Source organism: Clytia hemisphaerica, unplaced genomic scaffold (genome assembly GCF_902728285.1).
Source record: "Clytia hemisphaerica strain Z4C2 unplaced genomic scaffold, Clytia hemisphaerica genome assembly, whole genome shotgun sequence".
NCBI lineage: Eukaryota > Metazoa > Cnidaria > Hydrozoa > Leptothecata > Clytiidae > Clytia > Clytia hemisphaerica.
The window spans coordinates 2560581-2586257 of NW_027103414.1; the positions used below are offsets into that span (position 1 = coordinate 2560581).

Here is a 25677-nt window from a genome sequence, read left to right on the forward strand (position 1 = left end):
GAAAATACTTTTTATTGTAGCTATAAAGAAAAGTTTTCGTCGAGAGCCAAGCGATGTATATCTTATCTTTTGGGTATCACTTATCGCTCGTTAAATGGGTATATCATAACTAGCAAATAGTATATCACAAAATCTTTTTTCTTCCTTCAATTCAACGTAGTCCATTCTTTAATAATTTAGTAGCAAATATTTTTACTATAAATTAAGGAGGGCGTCAACAAAAGCCCTTTACATTATTCAGCGATATCCAGCGAGCTTAATACCATCAACTTTTAACAAAAAAAAGCAAGGTGGTGGGTCGACGACATTGAAGAAAATTTGTGAAAACCTTTGGCTATCTTCTTCTTCAATTGTGCTCGACAAGCTTTTGGAAAGAAGGGTAAGTCATGTATTTTTATGTTGTATTCGGGAAAACGATATCTTAAAATCAGACGGTGACGGTGATTAGCCTTATTTTTGTCGGTATTCCGGCATTTTAACTTTCGTATTGTAACCGTTTTCTTTAATGTCCGGGATTTCGGGATTCAACCAAAATTTTGACAGAAAACGGTATTTCTCGGTAAAATGCTCGTATCAATCACGCATTACGCTTTTTGAAATCATAGATCACACCATTATGCAAACCTCTCTCCTAGCAGTGATTAGGCTCTTTAATGACTTGATGAGGTCAAATCAGGGTAGCCTTTGATGAGTTGATGAGGATGATTTTTCCTTTTCTAGATACGCATAACATAGACGATTTATAACAAACGAAACAAACGCTTTGAAAACAAAAAAAGTATGGATTTCAATCACAGGATTTGTTCACTTTTATTAATCTTCACGTTAATTATCAACCTAAAACTTGCTGAAAATCGACCATTAACGCTGGAGGATCAGGACGAAGACTTGGACATCACCGTAGATGAAGATACCCACGATGAGGACAAAGATGAGAAGAAAATATGTAAAGAGAAATGTGATACAACATATGGTTTTCAATGCGCACATGCAGTCGAAACGTATGAAAATCATTTCTTGTGCATGAGCTTGAAGAATAGCTGCAGAAGCAAATGCACAATGGAAGACAAGATTCGTAAATTGAAACGCAAAGTCAGACGCTACAAACACAAGCTAGAATCAAACTCGGTCAAACACTAATAAAAACATTACCTCTTTTTTTCACAATTTTTTTGCTGTATGTCCAAAAACTAAAATATTATTTAGTTTCGGAATTTATTGAATTGTTTTGGTAATTTTTAAGTTATTTTCCCTGAAAACTGAAATATTCAAAAACTGAAAGAAATCTTCCGTAAAAGCAGATATTGAGTGTTCAGTTTGTTGGTCCTATCAAATTCTATAAGGCAGACATATTTTTTTAATTCATGCATTGACACAACCCCGATTTAAAATGCTCCGGAAAAATTTCGAGAAAATTGCGGAAACTTAAAAAAATAAATAAGGAAAATACACTAAATTAGTAATTCATGCAGCCAAAAAATTTGGGAGCTTAACTCATTCTTAAGCTCTCGCAAATTTGTTCTCGATTCACGCATTCACGCAATCTTTTTTTAATTTTCTCGCATCCACGGGACGAAATAAGCCCATTATTCACATAAACCACCGGTTTGACCTATTAGGCTCTTCCAAAAGATAAAGAGATTTTCCGATTTAGGGCACAATGGCCCGCCGACTGTCTGTTACAAAAAGAGTCTTTATAGTGGTCGAGATGTTATAAAAAATTTTCTCTTGTCATTTTTAAATCTTAAAAATGCACATATCCGTCACCCATTTTGCCTCATTACCCCCTCCCCGGTTGGAATATATTCAAAAACCCAGAAGATACAAAGAGATTATGCCATAAATGGGTGACGGGTATGTGCGAGCCATAACGGTCCCTTTTTCACACCCTCAAAAGTCTCTCAAAGGGGGTAAAAAACGCATTAAATTCAAAATTGAGTCTCTCAAAGGGTCGTGATTTTCCAAATTTTACGGACCTCTAAGGGTCCCAAGAACACCAATCTTTCCCCTCTCTAAGGGTCGATCTTCGAATTTTGGCTAGGATATACCGTCACCTCGCAACCTAGTACCTTCCCCCCGGGCACTGAAACCGTTAGTGTCACCACTGGCTTCATGTGAGATCGCCCGACTTTCCGGTTCTGATTGGTAGGTTTGGACCTAGCAGCAGTGTGAGCCTTGTTGTTTTGAGCCCGCCTGAATAAAAACCTTAAGAAGAAAAGTCGAAAAGGGCTTTTTTTTCTTAGTTGGGGTGTGTAAGCCCATTTGAACTCAAAAAAATATTTGAAAATTTGAAGTTACGAAGTTAAGAAGTTAACATTAAATGGCTTAACAAGATTTAAAAAAAGTATTTATGGCTCTCCAAAAGGTTGACTTGGTCTTAGTCTTTGACGTAAAACACGTGTGTGGGAATTATCTATGTGTAGGCGATGTTTATTTACTAGGTCATGAAGGCTAATGGTCTTTCTATAAAAAATAACGTAATTTTCCGCGTGATTTTACTTAAGAAAACTTCAAATATAATTTCAAACTCTGAACAGATGGAATTGATGACGATATCTGATATGATACTTAATCCTAATAAACTTCATTAATGTTATGTGTGGGGTGATATGCTGCAATGGGACTACACGTTTTTTTTTTTTATAAGGAACACGTTTATAAGGAACGGTCCAAAAAATAAGAATTGTTAAGGAACTGCTCAGGCTGAGAATAAGAAAAAAAGTTTTAAGGAATCTAATTTTTGCGAATCCAAACTAAGCAGCTATGTAAATAAGGAACTCGATAAGGAACTTTGAGGCTGAAATTCTCTGTAAAAATTAAGGAACTCCAGGCTCAGAGCAAAGTTAAGGTTCCTTATAAAAAAAAAACGTGTAGCGCCAGTTTTTGTTTGGTTGTTTAATCCAGGGGATTTATCTATCTGATTGAAATGATGCCAAAATAAATTCAAAAGAAAAAAAGTAAAATGCCTACGGATTTGGATCTCGGCTTAACGAGGAGTCATTCATTTTAGAATTTTTATGTTTGGATAAAGAAATGCTGATTGTTTTTAATCTCTGAAAGTAGAAAAGATTGGAATCTCTTTTCTGACATTATAGAAACCTGATATTGTGATGGCGGATTGGCGGCCGCCTAGGGTTAAGAAGCAGGCAAATTTTCCATCTTTTGACGCCAGTCTATTGAGGGAAAAGTGAAGATTTCTTTAAAAGTTTGATAAAACTCCAACCGGTGCTACAGCAAATTTTTTTTCCGTGAACGGACGGAAGTATCTTCGACGGTCAGAAGTATCATCTTTTGACGGTCGGAAATATAATTTTTAATTTTTCCTATCCGTCATTCCGTGGTTCAGGGGGTATTGGGTCATTATCAATTAATTAGGTAGGGTCAGGGTTGCTAGTAACGGCTTGTCACTGTGCCGGGTGCATACTCGGCGCCTTGGGCCCCGCAGGGTTGCTAGTAACGGCTCGAATTTCAGTCAGTTTAAAAAAGGGGTACTTTTACCCATATTATAATAACATTACCCCCGTCTTTTGCCAGTTCGGTATAATATGTTATGAATTGCGTGATTTTGCTGTGCGGCGATGGCTCAACGGATAGAGCGCTAGCTTCCGAATTTGAAGGTCTTTCTTTGGTGGTGGGTCGAATCCCACTCGGTGCGAAAATTAGACAGGTCGAAATTGATGGACAAATGATTGACAGGTATGAAAACTCAGTCAGAAATGAGAAACTGAGTCTCAGAAAGTAGAAAAAAAAGATAAGGTGAAAGATAGGAAAGGGAAAATGGGCCGTCAAACGATGATACTTCTGATCGTCGAATATACTTCCGTCCATTCACGGAAAAAAAATTTGCGGTGCTACAAGAAGGCTTCAGCCTACGGTAAATACATATGTCGTTGAGGGTTAATTTGTCGTACGTGCAAAGTGAATCCTTGTAAAAGGCGCCAAGCAGAATAAAGACGCGACAAAAACATTACGAAAGTTTGCGTAGTTTATCAAAAATAACGATAATCGATATGAATTATCATCAATTGAAATAAAGTGATGACGACCGACTGACTGGTAAAAAAGATTTACCATGCAAAAAAAATATTGACACCATATCCTCTACAATGTCCTCGAAAATTTTCCGGTATCTATGTAAATCCAAAAGACGGAGATTCCCTAATACATAAATGGCCATTTAAAATCAAGCTTGAAGTACCCCCTGCGATCTTAATCTAAATAACAAATTCTCTAAATATAATTTGATTTTTCAATTCTTCAAACCGAAATTGCAATGTTAGCAAGACGGTTTAAAGTATTCATGATGTTTATGACGTAATGTTTTAAACCGAAGCACCCATTTAGTTGCAAGCCCGATGGGCTAGAGGCGAATCTTTAACCCTTCACAGGCAAGAGTAATTGAAGCCACTTATTTCCAATCCAAAACGCGCATAGAACGCGCCGTAATCATGACGAAGGATTGTATCTAGCGGTTCCTTTGTTTTGGAGGACTACATTTTTTGAAATCTAGCTATAGATTTTAGAATCAATCTGGCGTTTGTGTAAAAATAATAAGTTGTTTCATTTCCCATCCAGGAGTCTCGCCTCTAGCCCTTCGTTCGGGCTTGAAACTCAATGGAAGCACCCAAACTAGTGGCAAACGTCCAGTCTTTTATGTGTGCTTCTGTATAAAACATGACGTCATGAATATCATGAATTATGAAATTCTCTTGCTTCACCATCGATTAAACCGTCAATAATGGCTAATTAGGGAAAATGCCCTGTATTAATGAATTTTCGTAAGGATAGAATTCTAGTGACTTTCCTCAGTAGCCGCTTAATGATTCATTGATTATTTGAAATAATTTTTTTTTTCTATAAGAACAACTTTATAAGAAAAGGAGGCTGAAAATTGGCCTAAATCTAAGAACATTTAAGTCTTTCAAAAAAATTAAGAACAGTCCAGATTTGTCAAAATTTTCTGGTTCATATAAAAAAGCGTGTATTTGAAGTGTTGAAGGATAAAAACTTTTCGTTAATGCAAATTTTTTTTTGCTATTTTATTTAAAAAAAGAAACCTAGAAACCTATCCCGTGTGTAACACTTTGTTATCAATCATCTAACATTATAAAAAATGTTATGGACATTAGTTTGGCTTAACGCCTTAGACGTTGGTTTAAACAATCTTGATTCATTTTCACACGTGCTGACGTGTATTCTTAAGGGCAAGTTTGTTTGATTTTCCTATATCTGACGTCACATCAGCCTGACGATCTTTATGGGTCTCATTTCGAAATTCTAATCAATCAGAGGGGTCAACCTAGATTTAAACAGTCTCAGCGACAGAAGTCTCACAAAAACTGATTTCTTTGTTTCGAAGCAAAGACATGAGTACGATTAGTTGAAACGTAGTAAAACAAGTTTCTAGGTGGAAAAATCATATAATTATTTAGAGTACCGAATGATATAAACCGTACTCAATAAAACCACGGGGTGGAAAAACGCACACAACCAGCACCCATTTATTTTAACTCCTACTCTTGCAACAATTGTAACAATGTTAAATAAAATTGATTGAATTCAACACATTTTTAAACTTTGTCTAAAATGTTTTTCAAATGATTCATTTCCCAAACAAATTCTTGATACTCATGACGTAATCTTTTATACGGAAACACCCGAAATACACCGGGTGTTTGCCACCAGTTTTGAATTTAAACAATGAAACTGGTGGTAAACGGCGGGTCTTTTCGTAGGTTTCCGTATAAAAGATTACGTCATGAATATTAAGAATATTGCGGGTATTAGAATTGAGATAATCTCAGGGCTTATTAAAATCTCATTTAAGCTTAAAACCCATTTCTTTAATTATGAATTCGCACTTCTATGTGAAAGCCCAGGGCTTTCTAATGAATCATCCCTTAGAATTTTCTATTCGCCGTGATATGTTAATCTTGATGCAGCCTCTCTAAGAGAAGTCACAAACAGAAATATACGGAAACTCATAAAAAGATACTACAGGTTTCTATAAGCGTAGGGCAAATGTTGTCTAAAGCATGTTCTCTCAATGGCATGCTAAACTCGGACTATCACATGGCGTTTTTATTGCCACCATATAAAAAACCCGACGAGTTAAAAATTGGCTAGCTAGACTATCATGGAGGTTCTCTTTTACGCAAACTATATGAGTCTTTGATTATTGTATCACCATAATTGACATGGTATATAGGTGATATTTTAATGAGCATTTCAGTTACACGAAAGTAGAGCACCCAAGATTGTAGGGTTCGATCCGGAGCCGGGTCACACAAAAAACGAAAAGTGGTTTAGAAAGTAGAGAAATGCACACTCCCCTACCATCATGCAAACAGTTGACAAGAAAAGGGAGACCTCGACTGCGCTCGCAAAATTACTTTTCAAACTTGCTGTTGTCTAGTAGTTATGCAACAGACGGACAAATGATGTGTAGAGCTAGTAAGCAATATCCTAAGACTGCGTCAATAACAAACGCATTAAAAACATCCTGATAACATCTAATATGCACATGTGTACCTTATAAAACAGAGAAGGAAACTTTGGGCGGAAAATAACGTTTTCCAAATCTTTTCCTGAGGAACATTTAGAAAGAATATTTTCCATGATAACCTAGTGTGGACGTCCTCTTCATTGTTACTATGCGCGTGGATTAAATAATAAACATCAAAACAAACATGATAGCGTGACTGCGCACTGTGTGAGATTCGGTTGTTAGGAACCGTATATATTCTAGCCTCAGAAGGAACCATGTGCATGATATATTTTATGGTTATTGATTGATTTTGATTGTGTAATGATGAGTTTTGACGCAGAATTATTTTACATAATAGTTGTTTACAATTTAATGATGTTTTTTTATTTTGCGGACGAGCCAATATTCGTTTTTTCGCGTTTTGACAAGCTTTGCTAGTGTGGGGTCTGTGAACGTCAAATGCGGTCTATGTTGATTGTGTTTCCTTAGCTTAAAGTGTGTGAAATATTGATGTGTTTACTAAACATACATGTACTACTATAGTATGAGACAAGCTGGAGTTTTTACAAGCTCTTTTTTGATTTGGTTGGTCGTTAACCAGTAATAAAACAATTTTGTTACTTTTTCTAAAGAACGTGTCATCTCTATCACTTCAAATGACCAATTAGTGAAGTATCTTGTAAAAACTCCAGCTCATCCCATGAAAAATATTACCTAGACCCACACATAATTTAATGTCCCCGCCTACTTTTCAATTAATCGGCTGTGTTATTAAGTGAGGGTTGGGTCGCAAATATCTCGCAGAACATCCAATTTACCACAAAATCTCATTTTAATAGTCTTTAATATGGTATGATTAATAAACGCGAAGATTAGGTTTCCGGGTTATTACAATAGCATTAATGAAATCATTTAATTGATACTGTACAATATTTTCTACCGAATCAAGATTTTTTCAGTTAAGGTGAGAAAAAGCCTGTTAAAATACTTCAGCGCTTTACTCTTCACTTCAATCAGGATCACGCAAGTCAGCAAAACAATGGCTGAGTACGCCTCCCTTTGAAAAAGTCCAAATCACTTATCACGGCTGAAAAATTTTTCAAATCACGATCACGTTTTGACCACTAATCACGCAATCACGAAAGAAAGAAAGAAAAATTTCCAAATCACGGTATCACGCAAACTTCATGGGGGGGGGGGGGGCTCCTACTACTGTAAGTAGATGGCCAAACTTTCTTATTCCCAGGAAACCTTTCATATTGCCACTTCAATGACTGGCCACACTCTGGGTAGGTTCAAAAGTAACTTCACCTTGTTAGGCGGTTAGAAACAAGCATTTGTACGCAGCAAATGAACTTTTGCGCCTGAAATGTTATCCCAGAAACGAGAAAGTTTACTCTTCAACTAACAATCGTACACGTAGTACATAAGGTACAAATATGACCCAAATATGATTAGGACACTTCCTTCTCACAGACCCACTGGGACCCCACTCCACTGGAAAAATTGTCCAAAATATCGTCCCCGGTGGAAAATTATACAACAATTTTTGTCCCTCCTGAAAATAGTCAAATAAACCAATCCTCGCTGCAAATTATTATGCCATTTTTTCCACCCCCACTGAATTTTCTGACTTGAAAACAAAAGAATTGAAATCCCCAGTCATAAAGAAATGACTTAACTCTGGATATTCCTTAATATATAACATTCCCCTTAAAGACCATGATAAAAAGCAAAAGAAGGCGTAGTGGTATAGTGCTTATCATCCTTGATTCCCGCCTGGGAAGCCTGAGGTCGATACCCACTGTGTCACTACGATTCACATAGTAAGTGAATAAACCTTCGCCTGGGTCAAGCCATGCTATGTGAGGGGAATTGGGTACCATTATTCTGATGCATGAGTGTTGGTAGATGAGATAGTCATGTTAGGTTAGGCCTCGCATGGGCATCGCTCTCCCAGTGTTGTTCAAGTGTCATGGTCTACGCCATGACTTGGCAGCTCGCGTCTATAAAGTTGCAGCGTCTGTCAGCGCCGTGATTACTTCTCCTGCGGGAGAAAGACTCATCCCGAATGCATTTAGAGGGTTCATTTCTGTCGATCTATCTATCTGGATACGGATCATTTTTTGAGCGTTAATCTAGAAACGTTGCCGCAAAAGGGAGAAACAATGAGAGAGTAAATTGACAAAATTTATGCAAAAACTTTATCAAAGGTATGGTAACATTCAACAATTACGTCATTTCGGTTGAGATTATCCCGATTTCGCAGAAACATCAAAGATCATAATCTAATCAATATCTAAGATAAAGCACGGTATAAAACCAAGAAGACTTTCACTCGAATGACGAAAGAGACTGCAAGATAAGCATCAAGAAAAACATGTACAATTTTCAGAGTATTTGACTTGTTTTTTACGCAAAGTTTCTAAAGCCGGATCATAAATTGTCTATTAGGGCATGGGATGATACTAAGAGGCTATTGAAAGTAAGATTATCGGTCAATAAAACCTCATTTAAGATTTAAATAAGCGTTGTATAACTTCCGTATAAGGCGTATGTTATAAGTGTATTATCTGAGAATGTATAATAGCATAATAACCACGCGCGTGCGAGATAAAGCTAAGATAGGAGATTTTTATGTAGGTAATCCTTGCATTTGAACACAAACAAGTCTAGGTCAAAAATGACGCTTGACAACCTACTAACCAATGAGCTAAGATGTCTGGGTCAGAGTTAAGAGCTTTGTTGGGGTTTGCAAAATAGGTATATTGAAATATTTTGAATTGCGGAGTTGTAATCCTCTCAACTTTGGCATACTATTTTTTTTATATCATAAAAAAAATTATTGGAGTGACAAAAGTGATTCAAAAGTATACACGCAGTTGAAATTATGCTGTCTTTCTTCCTATAGGCTAAAAATGATTTTGAATCTTTGACTCAAAGTTAATAAGCTGTTTCTCAAAAGTTCAAAAGATAGCTCATAGATAAAGAAATATGCGTACAGAAGCCGGTCTCAGAAACGCCGAAGAAGGAAGTAACTATAGTCAAGTTAAGTTAGAAGAGAAATTAGTTGTTTTTTTCGTTTTTTTTTATCTAAAAGTACATTCGTCTATCTGACATATTATCAATATTAAACTCATTTAATATTCTATTAAACCTACTAAACCTAATAATTAGTCGCGTATATCGAATCAAAGGTCAAAAACACAGAGTCAATAGCACGCACAGTTCATCAAACCACCTGATTATTTAAGTGAACCACAAGCAGGGGACAATATATAATTTCTTTTATCTATGATTTAAACCTTGGTTAAGATAGTAAGCAGATCTAGTTAGATAAGTTCAAAAGGGGGGAAATCTAAATCGCTTCAGGAAATCACCTAATGTGGGCATGTTTCATTAATCAAAATAAATGTCAAAAAAGCGCCCACTTTCGAAAACATACACCGCCACCTCTCCCCATTTTCCCTTGAAAAGACTATCTATCATAATTGAGGAAATCCCTCATAAAAACATGCAATGACAATGGAGTAAGGATTTTAAATTAGAATACAAATTAGGTAGTTGAGATTAAATTTATGATGCAATCGGAGTATATGAATGTTAGCTTTGTTCTCGTTTTTTTCTTAATTGAATTATCGGGCAAATACCAGCTTGACTGCGTTCGCTAATACTTAATTCAACACAGAGCGAAAATGAAATAAAGATAATCTCCACTGGCAATACACATATAAACACGAACGGCCCTAAAACCCTCTTTAGTTGATTTCAACGACCCGATGTCAATAACAGTGCAAAAACGAACGATTTTATCTTGATTGATCTAGCGAACAAAGGTTCCCAGATAAAGAATTCGGGTGGACAGCTGTCGAAAAAGGAGCCTACGAGTCGCCCACAACTGCAATCGCAAACTTTCTTACAGTAGCTGTAGTATCACAGATCCGCGTTATGACCACCTTCCCAATGGAAAAATTGGCTAAAAGGAGAGAAAAATATCCTGAAATTTATAATTCCCCTTGCACTCTTGTTAATCGCCACGAGTATTTTTGAGAACCACCTCAGTGTTTTATTAAACAATAGAATTCAAAATTTCTAAGCTCTAGTTTAGACGGATCACCTTTCGCTCTGCCTATTCTAATTGTAAGAGTAGGCACAAAGCGGGCACAAAGTGGGCAGTTAAATTCTTTGCTTCAAAAAGGTTGAAAAATGACATTGCATTGACGTCAAAAGAGGGTAATGCAACTTTAGACAGCCCACTTTATGTTCACCTTAATTCACAATTAGAATATAGGCAGGGCGAAAAGTGGGCTGTCTAAACTAGAGCTAACAGGTGATTTTCTATCTCATATTTTTAAGCCTATTGAATTTAATTCCTTAAAAATGTTATCCAAAATGACAAACATTTCTTGTCGGATCACTGAGACAGGGCTGTTTATCTCTAGTAAGCTATATGATTGCTCAAAACGAAAACAAGAGATTCTGAGCAAAGCATTGAATCTTCATTGAATTTGCATCGAAAAGAAGTCATGTACACATTTATTTGAGCTGCACACACCAGCCATTACTACCCAATAAAACAAATCCCTTCGATATCAGATATCTTTGAATTACATGTTCTACTACCGGTAAATCTACTTTTCCAGCCAGACTTTGCGAGGTTAAGTACGATAGATGAATCAAGACAACAGACAAATTTTCTCTAGCCATCGTTCATGCCATTGTAGTTTTCTACATGCTAACCGGAAAGCAAAATCAACTTTGCTTCTAGAAAGAATTTCCGCTTTATTTTAAGTTCAAGAAGAAAAGCGGATACTGCTATTCAGGGCCAGTTTAACTTTCTTTTCGCTTAGCGAATAAAGGCTAGATGAAATTCGACCAATGAAGTATGAGCCCGAAGGGCTAGAATCAAATCAACTTGGTAGGATTTGAAGCCTACAAAATCCTACCAAAGTTGTACGGTCTAGCGCGGCGCGCCTAGTTTTTACACAAATGACAGATTGAAATTAAAATTTACACCTAAATTTCGAAAAATATATCACTCGAAAACAAAGGAATCGCTAGATTCAATCCATCATAAAAAATACGGCGCATATTTTTAGGCTTCACTTTTTCTTGCCTGAGAAAGGTTAAAGACTCGATTCTAGCCCTTCGGGCTTATACTTCATTGAATTCGACCATCATCGTGATATATCGAAAATGAATTTCGGACGGATTATGACAGTACTTAAAAATTGAAACTTCAAGAAGTCTGGAAACGAATGAAACAAATTTGTGGTTAAAGAATTGTCGCAATAATATTACAATTTTTCAATTTAATGTCAATTTAAATACAATCAAACAAACCAGATAATTTCAACCTTAAAATCTACCCACTAGGTAATTATTAATACATTGGCTTTTATTGAAACCAAAAACTGACCCTTATCAAACTAAATGAATTTCGGCGTTAAAGTCTACCTACATGTGTAGATAATTATCATTGTATTGATCATTGACCCTTCTATTGGAAAAGTTGTACAATGTGGGATCTTTTTCCCCACAACTTTTCTTTAAAGAGATGACCCTGACTTTTCTTTTGTCTTCAGAGGAGTTTTAATATGCCAGATGGTTGAAAAAATCAAATTTTACAGAGATTTAATTTGGCAGATGAAGGAAATTTTTGGGCCAAAAAACACATCTAAAGAAGCAAAAATCAGCTTTTAAAGCCTAAAGAAGCAAACAGTTAGGGAATGGAAGAAAAAATCTAAATTTGGCGGATCGCTAATAGAACTAATTTTGGCGGAAACTAAATTTGGCTAAATTTCGGGTAAATCAAATTTTCTTTCCGTCACAATTTCTTCTTTTAAAGTACATATTTATGTATAGAAAGTCAGAGGGTTGAACGGCAAAATACACAGAAGATGACTTTCAGTTTTTAAAAGTCTTCAATTTTCAAACACGGAAATTTTCTCACAAATCTCATAATCATATGACATATGTGTAGGATTTAAAAACTTTTTTTAGGATCTACAGATATTTTGTTTGTAAAAATAGATGTTTTTACTTCGTAATAGTTAATTTTAATCCTAGTGCAAACTAACGTAAAAATAGTTCACGAAATTCAATTCAGTAAAAAGATTATGAACAAATACTGTAAAAAAAAACTACAACTTTGATTAAATAGTAGATTTTGTACGCAATCCAAAAAGACTAGGAGAAATGACCGTAGAGTGACCTTTTTTGAACTTTAAGCAGTTTGACCTTACTTAATTCAAAACAAACTTTCTTCGCCCATGCGGCACCAAAAATTACAAGACCTAATTCTTACCAGATAAACTAGAAATTTCAACCGGCTGTTTCAGTTTAATCTTAGACCACGCTCACACGCTACGGTTCCATTTCGCTCCAAAACGGAATGAAGCCATTTTATTGGTTTTAACATTCTATTGGTTAAAAGTGACGCTAATATTGACTTTAAAAAGTGGCTTCATTTAATTTCGGAGCGAAGCGGAACGGTTACGAGCGAACATGATCTTATAAGTTCTAAAGGGAGAGTGGAAGTTGTTTTTCACTTTTCACAGATTTTACGTAAATGTAAGTATGACACGTCAAAGATTTTAGTTCAAAAGAATTGGATAAACATAAGAAAGAAAAAACAAGATTTTAATGACTGTGGATTTGCTTACACTTAAATCAAGAGGATTTTAATCTAACGGAGCTTTTAAAACCGTACTTTAATGAATATGGTTTTAACTGACCACTGCTGTACTTTAAAAATCAATCATTTTCTTTGTTTTGTAAAACATCTCTGTACATAAATCTTACATCATTTGGTGTATATAGTTTACTAGTATCACGAATGACTCATCGCTTGTTAGTTTAGATATGCTAAGCCGACTTAAGTGTTTTTATTGACATTGAACTAATTTCTTCCTATTTTATTATTGCCTATGATTGATTATCAATGTCACTTCATTGTATCAAAATTTTAATCTTTATTTGTTAATTATCAGAAAGGGTAGACAATGCCATTTGTTAAGTTATGACGCAATCCTACGAGTACAACTCCGTGATCAGGTCTACCTTTTATAGTAGCGAGATTATGTGTCTAACCTTTTGAGGATGGATGAGCGAATGAAAAAATTGAAATTACCTTCAGCTTGGACCTGGACGATTGAGTACGGTGAAAGTAAAGATTTACCGTTGTCCTCAGTTGATCAGGATCTAGACAAAGCAAATGCAAACCACCTCCGTTACAGAAAGACACCGATACACTAACTCGATAGTAGAACTACATTAGAGTGTATTTCAGTATTTCTCTGTGCCGGGTTGTTTCCCCTCTAGTAGCCCTTCAAACATTTTATTTCGCAATAGTAAAATTTGTTGATAAGCTCACAATTACATCGTCATATCAATATATTTGTTTATTCGTTGTTTTTTTTCCCATGATTCTCTTTTTGCTTTCTGGAACTTTAGAAGATCCGATTATACCAAGAAACTTAAATGAAAATTTATAAAAGTTCTTCGATTAAACACTTTGCGTTTGTCAGATATTCCATTCAATATGACATAATGTATGTAGATAGTGTTCACTTAAGCGGAGAATTTACCAGTAATCTTGAGTTTTCCGTCTAGTAAAGATTACGTCATGATTAAATAAGTGCAAAACTCAATGAATAGTATCGATATTAAAAGCTTCACGGTAAAGTCATTTTAAAGATAATGGACTTTAGACTTTTAGGGGGGTTAACAGAAAAAGTCACCAGTATGCTAAATAGAATGATTGCGTAAAACTTGTAAACGCTTGGACCAGTGGAATATCCTCAGGGGAGACTTCTTGGAAAGTCTAAAATATATTACAAAACACTGCGTACTATCTTTCTAGGAAATTTCAAAGGCCAACTATGACATAATAGAATTAGGATTTGAAATTACTATGTTGTGGGTTGAACCTAAAAAAAGGTATATATCTAAACTTACTTGATAACCCAATTTCATATAGAATTGTACTTTAAGATAAAACAAATTCTGTCAATACCTTGTTGAATCTGATAAGAAAACACTGGACCACAAGACTACTTTGAACTCTTCCCAATATTATCATTGACATTCAAAAATATACTTTATCAATTTTTTTAAATATATTTCTTTTTAAAAGTAAAATTCCTGTCATACTTCTAGTCGGGTGTCATAATTTTGGTATTTTAAACTTGTTCGGCATAAGGCACAAATGTTTGATTCTATTATGCTGAGTCGATTCCTACACAATTCTACGATCAACGAGATAAGATTAAATCCAGTTCGATGTCAAGACTTGAGAGGATCTACAGTGGAGTGTCTTTAACTTGAACCTCTATAACTCTATAACTCTAATGTCTCCTTTATCTCGAACAAGTTTTATTGTCCCTTCAGTTAACAAAGCATTGCAAACCTTACTCTATAACTCGAATTTCCTTAACTCGAACAAGTTTTATTGTCCCTTCAGTTAACAATGTTTTTTAAACGTTACTCTATAACTCGAATTTCCTTAACTCGAACAAATTTATATTCACAATGAGTGTTCGAGTTATGGAGACTCCACTGAATCAGTTGAATTTCTCCATATATATTTGAAAAGTAAAATCCTTAATACATTTGAGTATTTTTTCCAGGATTAACCTCAGAGAAAATTTTGATTACTCCACGCTGGCAAATCACATATGCACTCATAAAAGCCATAGCTCCGTCACATTCACCATACCCCTTTTGAGCGCAGAATCAATCACCTGTTATTAGGTTATAGTAGGCTGCTGGCATCCACTAACGGATTCGTGCTCCTTATACTACCTGGGGTCTTGTAAATGTCTGCGATTTAGACTTATAGCTAAGTTATAGCTAAACTGGTGTCATAACTATAGTATTTTAAATATGCACGAAACAAGGGAAGGCACAAGCGATTAATTCCAAATATGACGTGGAGAAATTGCAAACAAATATGGCGATAAATCAAAATTGGAATCCGGGGTCAAATTCTTCAAAGCTCCCTATACAAGCAAACTGCTGATAACTCATAAAAACTCCTTTATTATTTTCTGTGTCCGTGGGTCTATGTGTGATGCATTTCCAATGCTGTTAATTGTGTTCTGCAACGAGCTTGACCATAATGCAATGCAATGATTAAGTTTGATTTTCCCCTGTTTCTTAGATTGCTCTACTTAATCTAAGAAGTTTGCATACCATAAATTTGAGGGAAAATGGACATATAATCTATAACAAAAAAACCCACACAATTTTGCACTTTGCATCTGCAGGAAATCTAAAGTGAACAATTTTGTAAATGTAATAATTAGTACAATCCTAAATTTCTTGGTATTGGTCATCATAATTGGGATTTAAACTTATCATTTGGGAAAAATCCATTGTGTTTAGACGACTTGGGATGCCGCCAATTCTACAAAGTTTTCCCTTATTCGGTATGTCGCCTCAAAACAGCAGTGGGTTAAAAATTCGAAAATTGTCAACACAAATCCTGTATCAAACAATTTGAAATACTGCCAATGTCAAGAAAGTGACTCCATTGTTATTTACGTAGAACCTGATGCATATTTTTATACATCAATCCTGAGGTAAAAAAAATATCAGAATTAGTAAATTTCAAGAAAAGTATAACAGACCCATAGTATTTTTTTGGAGTTATCTTTTTTTGTTTCACGGAAAGGGTTAGGTACAGGCTAAAGTACCGAATCAGGACGATTAAGTAAAATACCGTAGTTAAAATCTGTAGTGAGAGAGAAATCGATAATCTCTTATCACCATAGTAACACAAAATACGGACAGTTTTATCAGCAGTCACACTAAGTGTAATAGAAAAGCGTGCTTGATGACAACATAGTAAAAATGACATCATCGAAAAAGATCGATAAGTTAAAAAAAAAAAAAGAACAATACATACTGATAGTGAAGGAAAGAAAAAAAAAATCGCTCGGCCTGCTAATCTAACAATATAGAGATTTTAAAGAACAATTGATTCTATTCTTTAATAACTTGTCACCCACGCATCAAATTTTCAATATAAACCACGTTGTATCGTTTGGATAAATCATTACACCAACAAACCATTGAATTGATAATATTCAAAGTGGAAATAAAGCTGGAAATCAGAAATCAGAAGATTGCAGTCAAAAGGAAAGACGAAGAGGAAAATCACTAAAGGATATTCACCAACTACGATCATTAATTATTGCGCAATACCATCTGCTAACACTGTAAAGGTAAGAGGAACTTTATACTCTACCGGCTTAAGGAAAACTAAGGATTAGCGCCGTATGAATCCGATACTAATTCTCATCCGGTTCATGTACAATTCTGATACAATAGGTTTTTATGTAGCACATGTTGCAATTTTGATAGAATGACCGATACTGAAAGCTCAATATACATTGTATACTCAAACTGGTTGACAGATAATACCATACGGATAATATCACTTTACAAAAGAGTATTCAATGATGAAATTCAGAACGCTATCCAACTGGCACACAATGTTGTTTCAACGTTTATCTAAGGTTCACAACGTCAATATAGCGTTGGATGAATGTTAAAAGGACGTTGTTTGCCAGCTGGGTACGGCATATATTTCGATCAACTCCCGACCAACATTATCTTAAAATTTTAAGATACTAGCACTCAGCCATATTGACACCCGAATGACATCTCTTACCTATCTTTGTACATTTACTAATCTGCTATGATAAAGGGAAGGTCGATTAACATATCTGTCCGAAAGTAACAATATTTGGAATATATTTAACAAATGATGAAATAAACAGACGAGCTAGACTTACAATCTCACCAAAGTCATTTTGCTGATCTTTGAAAACTTCTCGCGGTTCTAAAGTTAAGTAACACTGCAAGTATTTATGTGAGCTCCATGTATCACATATACAATGGGGAGCTACAGGAGTATGCGAATTAAAGCTTTTTGATAAACCAGGGACATGTGATGCGGAACTAGAAATTCTTTTAAAAGTTAAAACAACGGAGCCGATTTTGTTTGTTTTATCGTTAAATCATACTTGACAGGCTAGTCTTAGACGGTTCTTTTAATCACACAAAATGATTGTGCTTTAGAAAACAAGCTCATTAATCCTCTGTGATTAATTGAAAGCCATTAAGCTGATAATTAGGTGATCACGTTTTTTTTATTGCTGGGTCACTGTAAAGTTTTAGGACCTACAAAGCTTCTTAACAGTATTCAAACAGTGAGTTTGAATGAGCTTAAACTAAATCATAATTCTTGCGCACAGTTTTTCCGTCTCCTCCCATCGAACCGTTATTTTAACGGCAATCAGCAATCAAGCCGGTAAAATCTATTATAAAAGACACACCATGATCTTTCTAGAAAAACATGACAAATTTAATCCGTTTTTTACGCTATGAGGAAGTAAGATGATAGAAGTTTATTATAGTATATAACACATAATATCGTTATGAAAAATGATAATCTTAAATGTGAGTGACGTTATTTTTTTTCTACCCCCATGATGATGGCATATAAAAGCTTTGAGAGTCACTAATTCTTTTTATGCTACATCCATTCAAATTTCCCCCTTATTTAAAAGCCAAATGGAGAAAAAGATGAAGCTTAGAGCAAATAAGGAAAATATAGTTCGGTAGTGTGTGGTGTGTTGTGTAAGGTGCTTAAGAAAAGGTGAATTTGATCATAACTTTTTTGATAAAAACTCAAATATTTGTATGACGATTAGAGGTAAGTACTGTGCAGATTAGGCAAAAATGAGCAAACATTAATGGAAAAACTGTACACTTTTTAATTCATTGCGTAACATCTTTTAAATATCAATTGAAATCTTTAGCCATGTCTAATTACTACGGATGGTGACAGTTTTAGGATTTCAGTCGGGGGTTGACCTGGGCAAGGATACATCATTTTAAAACTGGTCTCTGTTCTACAGGAAAAAATGTTAAATCCGACAATTATAAATGGATAGGCAGATTTCGAATTAATTTCTTCTAGTAATTTTAATCTCTGAATTTTTAACCATATTTTATGATTTCCAAGATATTCATACTGTACTGTTCTGACGTAAAAGATTTAAAGTGAGACTTTGATTTGTCAGTGAGAATGTCACGACGAAATATAAACCTCGACTCAAGTTTTTTATGAGGCAGTGGTTAGCTTGCGTCCACCCTGATTGGTGTGATCTTATACTTTTTAACTCAAAATTTAATCAAGACACTTCCATACCAAAATAGAAAAACAAAAATCCGGTTTATTGCCACCGCAAATATTGCAAATACGACAACGATAACGACTCGGCTAAAATAACCTCAAAAATCAGCAAACGGCAGAAACATGTGATATTCTTGTGAAGGAAGTAGATAATAACATAGCATGCTTACACGAAAAAGAACAACAAAATCTCCGCTAATTAGCGAGTTTCAGTCAGTCATCAAATGTAAAATCAGAAAAGATTAGAGGAAGACTTTTAATTACTATAATGTCATGCTATGTTAGCTTTTCCTACCTCTTCAGAAAAAAAAAACACTTTGTCTTTTCAATGAAGATTTCAATGAATAAATAATAACAGACAATACTCTTTTGACTGTTGATATTGGTTCATCAATTAATTGCGCATTACAAGGAACTTGACATCTCAACCACATGTATAAAAAGCCATGCGTATCTTTGAAATTCAATTCATTTTACTTTCTACTCTTACAGAGATACAACTAAAGTTGAACCAAACATTACATCATGGATAACCAATCAATTGCAGCTATTGTTATGACCTCATGTATTGGATTATTTATCATATGGTTCATACACCAAAGATACAATTGGTTCAAAACAATCATCAACAGAAACCCTATATACGCCACATTGCGACCAGTCATCACCAAAGCAACCGAAGATGCTGAATATGAGAAAATCCAAATCCCAAGACAAATGGCAGCACCACAAGCAAATTTCCGACAATACCTGAAGTATCTGTATTTGGCATGCCTACCATACTTCTGGTCCACGCCCATTAAAATCGCACAAGAATACTGGTCCCGTTTATTCGAAAGCAAATTAACAATGGCACAAAGACGGCAACGTTTAGCAAAGATGATTTTGGAGACATCCTTGATTCTACTTTTTGAACGTAAATTGGAAGAAAATATTTGGAGATTTGCCGTCCAGAATTTCCTTTTACCTGCTGAGAATGAAGAAGCACGCAAGATTGAAGAATGTACATTCGATATTGGATTGGACGAATCTGGTGAACCAAGCTTCTTAGAATTGCAATTGGAAGGTAAGCAGATTGAAGATATGGATACTTGTTTCGGGTTTTTAAACACTCTATGGTGTGTCTACACTCATTCTATGACTCACATCGAAGCTGGTAATATTGCTGAACTCAATCTAACCAAAATCAAAGACAACGAGGACCTATCTGATGATTTCAAATCCAGTATTGATGACATGCATTCAGCTGTCTCTGGAATGAACGAATCAGCCAATCACTACCCAGCAGATATTTGGGGAATCCCAAGGCAAAATCTACAAATCGTTCTTGGATATAACTCACATCGCCAGATCAAGAATCACCAGAATATAATTCATTGTATGGGAATCTCCAAATTTGTTCAATTCACAATGAAAGCTAGACGAGTCTTTCAAAAACATTTGGCACATACTGGTATCTCCATCTCAACTTTATCTGCAAATACAATTTTCCATTCGTTGGATCATTACAATTTAGGAAAGTATATGATTCACGAAAGGAAACAAAAATCCTTTCTCGGTATCGATTCTCGCATGATCACATCACTCCTTGGAAGATTGAATTATGATTTTGGAAGATTCCAAGGCATGCAATATACAAAATACCAAACCTGGCGAGCTATTTATTTAGAGCTTTATGAAATTGATGCTTATTTGGCGGACAAAGTTCACATGTTTGTCAGCGTATAAAAAAACAATTAAAACTCAGCAATAAAAATGAAAAAACAACTTATTGTAATGACGAACTTAAAGGAAAAAATTATTTTTTCGTTAAAGTAATTTTATAGGAATTTGTAAAATTAAAATATTTATTTATGTTGATTTTTTTGTATATATGATATCTTATGCTTTCTTTATGCGCCCATCTTATTATCTTACATGTTTTAACAAACTTAAAAAAAGAAGATTTATTTACTTTATTTCATTTTTTATAGCATTTTAAAATTGTAAAATTTATATTTTTGATAATTACTTCGTATTTTAAGCCAAAAATAATTCTTTCATGAAATATTTTGGAAAACTGTAAAATATTAAATATTATCTTAAAAGAATAATTATTTTAAGTTAAAGTATCTACTGCCTATTATCTTTCTTCCCACTCTCTCTGGTTGGTATTTTACGGACCAGAACGAAAAATTGTCTACTGAAAATTAAATTTTTATGGATATTCAGTGTTATATAAAAGATTGTCTGTACCAAATTTCAAGTCAATATGGCCAATCTAACATGCTAAATCGAAATTTGAATTTTATGGACACTTTTTTTTTTGGACCATCCGGTAAAAGGGAATTTGTAAATGCTGCGTGAGCGATATCTTTTTTTTTGGTGAGAATATATAGCATTTACGCCTATAATTATCTTATCTACTCTTCCAAAAAATATTAATCTGAATAACAGGCTGGTCGAATGTGTAATTTTAAGTTATTTTTCGAAACATTGTAATTGATACCATTGGAAAGTATTCAATACACGTATTTTTTTTAAAGAATACACTTTATAAGAATGTCCATGATGAAAATGGTCTAAAAATTAAGAATAATGCTAAGAATGTCACCATCATGGAATATTGCTACTCAAGCTAAGAATGTCATCTTTTAGAGCATTTTTGATTATAAAATTGTCTAATAGCCCCAAGTAAGGCTGACTACTTTCACAAAAATGCCATTTTATGCTTGAGACGTATGTACTAAATGTTAAATCTAGTCTGAATTAGGATCCTAACTTAAGAATGCTTTAGGAATATTTTAGGATGATTTTCCCAAAAAAGTTAAGAATATCCATGATGAAATGGATTTACACCATTCTTATAAAAAAAAGCGTGTACTAGGTGGAGATTTCTCATATGTCTTTGTCAAATCCCTGCAAATAGATAAAACATGACGATTCAGTTTCGCTTTCACATCCAACCAAGCAACGACAAAGCATAAACATATGTTTAAAGATATATTTCTTATTCTAAAAAGTTTAAAAAAAATCCGAATCACGATTTGGCATGGACACTATGTACTTAGGAAAGCACATTCTGAAGAAGAAAGTATAAAGTAAAAAAATGAAAGAGAGTTCTGGCACGATTTTTTTTTCCTAAGCAACAATTTTACGCTTCCTTTTGGCACGCAAAATTTCATTGAAAAAAAGTCCTATTTGCGTGGTGTCGTTTCAGCGCTTCTTTTTTTTGCTTTAAGAAAAAAGAACTTGCTTAGGAAGCAAAAATCAATAATTTTAGAAGAAAAATGAAGTAAATTAATCATCAATTTATGAGAATGACATGAAAAAGACATTTATAAAAAGTTAATCCAATTTAGTCCGCAATTTCAGTTGAAACGCAAAAACATATGTCAAACGCCTACTCTGGAATCAGAGATTTGGAAAAAGAGGATAAGAAATGCGCTATTCATCTATTTGAAGCTAGGCTGTAGAATCTTTTGTTTCTATTGAAATGTCTGCGGCCGATCGATTGTTTTCGTTCTGAACCAATCAGAGCGCTTGATTCGTTATGCGCACAAGACTAGAAGTACAAACAAAAAATGGCAGCCGTGATTGATATCGAAAGTGAATTTTTTTTTCTTTCTAAAATCGAGAATTTTGTTATTTTTTATAAGCACTTTTTTACTTTGGACAAGACTTTGGGTTGCGAGCCTTAAATAGTTTCTCAGCTTTATTTGTAAAAAATATTTTCCTTGCTGGATAATTTAGATACCAAAATAATTGAAATGTGTTGCGTTAGAATACAAACAAAGCTGGTAAAACTAGTTTATCATTATTCTCGGGCTAAAGTTTCTAAGAAACAATACCATAAAGGCCTCTTCAGTAGGGATAGCGAGGTTGAAAATAAAACCTTGGAGGACAAAAAAACAACAACAAATGTCAAAGAAAGAAAAGGAAAAAAGAAACGATGGCCATTCATGATATCAATGCCAGGAGGTCATAAATACCATGAAAGCTTTCTTGTAATAACTTTATGAGTTCTAGACAACAAAACATAAAATAATCTTACAATACCATTGAAAAAATACAAAAATTATACCGAAGACATCACCAGGGGATTTCCCCAGATATGTTAGAAAAAATATTATAAAAACATCGTAAAAATGAGGTTAAAAAAACTATGCATTTCCATCCAACCCACCAAATAATAGTGTATAAAAATTAAATATTCTTCCACAGTGTATATTATGTATATTTGAATTACAGATTGTCATTGTTAGTTTGTATTTTTTTCAGTGCATAATATGACTTCGCTATTTCTCTGAATATAAATCTTCTTTGCAACTGCTGCAAAAGATTAAGAACAAAAAGACTTTTCAGGGGTTGGTCTAAAAAGCAGGGTAGCCAATGGGGTAGCCAATTGGGCTAGGTTATGGAGTACCTCTTTTTGTCTAAACTTTTGAAATCTGAAACCTGTTTTCATGTGGAAATAACTATTACAACATCTTGTTAATGATTCAATGTAATAAAATTTAAGATTCCTTTCGAACTTCAGCCACAATAACCCTTTTTCCAAAGGTACTTAACTTTGTTACTTCTCAAGAGACCTGGCGCCATTTTGTCTTCCTTCTTGGCTTCATTTGAAAATTTACAGACCCGAATAAAAAATATATACAAAACAGTTTTTAATATTTTAGATTTAGATTTTATTTATATTTTTAATTGTTATTTCCGTGAAGCTGTAATTCGATGATAATAGCTTTGGAATCGCCTTTGGGCCATATGATCTCTAATCTTGTCATATCTTAACAATCCTTTGTTATTGAATCATGTTTAGATGTTTCAAACAATTAACTCCTTTCAAAATTTTTAAATATGGCAGCTTATAATAGGTACAAAAAGTCTTTAGAAATAGCTCTATTATAATGAAGCTCTATTTCTTACTCCTCGTGCATTAACATGTGGTAATTCATATCTTTGTTTATCTTTGGAATCATACATGATCAATCTAATTCTATTTATTCTTTTGTATTTTCATTTTCATTTTTAAGTTTAGGCGGAAGAGCAATGTGTACAAATTGAAGCCAAATAAATGTGAAATAAAAAAAATAAAAAAATCTAAGTATCAATCAGATTCATGCTCCTTGGTCAGTAAAATGTGGTTCTATGCATTCATTTTTGGTATTTCTATTCTGGTCTGTAAAATATTTAGGTACCCCACAACCTAGCCCAATTGGCTACCCCAATTGGCTACCCTGCTTTTTAGACCAACCCACTTTTCAGTATAATTTAACTTCATTTATAGGCCTTTAAAACACCTCAAATCAATGTGTATTGCAGAGCATGATGAAAAATAGATCACCGTTGATTTTACTTGAAGTAAAAAGTTGGATATACAATAAAAACGACCAAAGCCTTTCCAACTATGTTCTTGAGTAGTACATTTCATACAGATTTTAAGACTTCAAAGCTGATTAAAAATTGGATTATTGCTCCATGAACACTAAATGCAAAAGGTGTTATGACTCCATGCTAAAAAAATTTAAATCTAAATTTGAAAAATATAGTTTAAAGATAACATCAGACTGAAAATATGAATATAAATTTAAATTATAGAAGCATTTCTGGCTCTTCCTGGTTTGTTTACATTTGGCAATTTTGGCCTACATGTTCCCTGATTTGATGACTTGTTTTGACCTGCTTCCCAAATTAAGGGATAGCTTCAGGGCAAAAGCCCCCAAATCAAAATATAGACAAATGAAGTAGACTTATCATCGCAGCACGTATCCATTTCATCTATACCATGCAATATGTATTTATGCCTCAAAATTCAGTTTCCAAGGACAACCTGGATAAAAAACAAACATCGATCAATAAAGATTCCAAAAAGAAGTTGCATCAAAATCCACTTCGCCAGAGAACATTTACTTAATAATGTGTATATCGAAATCCCCAATTTTCCATTGAACATTCTAATAATAAATATATCGACATCCATTTTTCAAAGGACATACAGGTCCAACTGCTCAAATCCACTTTTTCCATAAATATATATAACATCAAACACCATAGAATTATTATTCCATCCTGCTTCTGTTGAGTCAAATAGATATAATACACGTAAAGTTTTAATACATCAGTTCCCACTCATCTTTTAGCAGTCCTTTTCTGCTGGCACTACTGCAGAGAACAGAAGTGACCGTCAACATGCAAAAATGTCTGAATCTTGAGTCAATCGTCGTTGCATCGGCAACCTGTACTTGGATGGCCAATACTTCTATGGGACGGTGTTGTTAACAGTATTTCACAAAGAATATGATAACTAGCCTGAAAATATATAAAATGTAAATCTGTATATGAAATTACCCTAATCCGTTTAAATACAAAATGCAAATTCCACGGATTAAACAATATTTTGAGTGTAAAAGTACCAAAGCCTTGCACCTTCTAAATCATTTAATGACTGACTGGTCAAAATCATGGCCCTTCAGGTAGTCACAATTTATAAATATCACATGTCAAAGTTATTTTTTTGAAATGTTTTTGTTGTTGAAACCTTGAAATTTCCAACCCAAAAATCAATGGTTTCCCTAGATAAAGCTAAAAGTACAACAGAGGAAATCAAGTATACTTACTGAATCTCAATTCCATTACCATGGGGCAAGTTTTGCTTAAAATTACATTTTTTTTATCTAAAAGTTGAAGAAAAACAACAAAATTATCAATTGATTTTGCCCATCTTAAATCAAAATGCCAAGACGTTTTAGAGAGTGCCGGGGTAAACTAATACTTACATGATCACTATCAACCTTCCTACTACCCATAAAAATTACGTCTGCAACACAAAAAATTCATTCAGAGCAATACAAGCCAGAAAGAAATTGGTCCCAATTTTTCAAAATTTCAAGCATGCCTCATGTCCGCCATCTTTACTCCCAGAACATGGAATGATTTTCCTCGATTTTCTCAGGGGAAACCCCCAAAAGATCAAAGATTCACTCCCCAGTCTCTTTTTCAC

The 25677-nt window shown here is 34.3% G+C and overlaps 1 protein-coding gene and 1 long non-coding RNA gene across 2 annotated transcripts; both read left to right on the forward strand.

Annotated features, from left to right (window-relative positions):
• The first annotated feature begins 233 nt into the window (after window positions 1-233).
• Window positions 234-1302, forward strand: LOC136797611 (uncharacterized). Its single transcript, XR_010845271.1, has 2 exons — window positions 234-379; window positions 721-1302. It is a non-coding gene; the product is annotated as an uncharacterized lncRNA (long non-coding RNA).
• A 14979-nt stretch (window positions 1303-16281) lies between these two features.
• LOC136797592 (uncharacterized) lies at window positions 16282-20466 on the forward strand. Its single transcript, XM_067054183.1, has 2 exons — window positions 16282-16716; window positions 19188-20466. Exon 2 carries the CDS (start codon window positions 19221-19223, stop codon window positions 20421-20423), a length of 1203 nt encoding a protein of 400 aa, XP_066910284.1. The 5' UTR covers window positions 16282-16716; window positions 19188-19220; the 3' UTR covers window positions 20424-20466.
• The last annotated feature ends 5211 nt before the right edge of the window (window positions 20467-25677 follow it).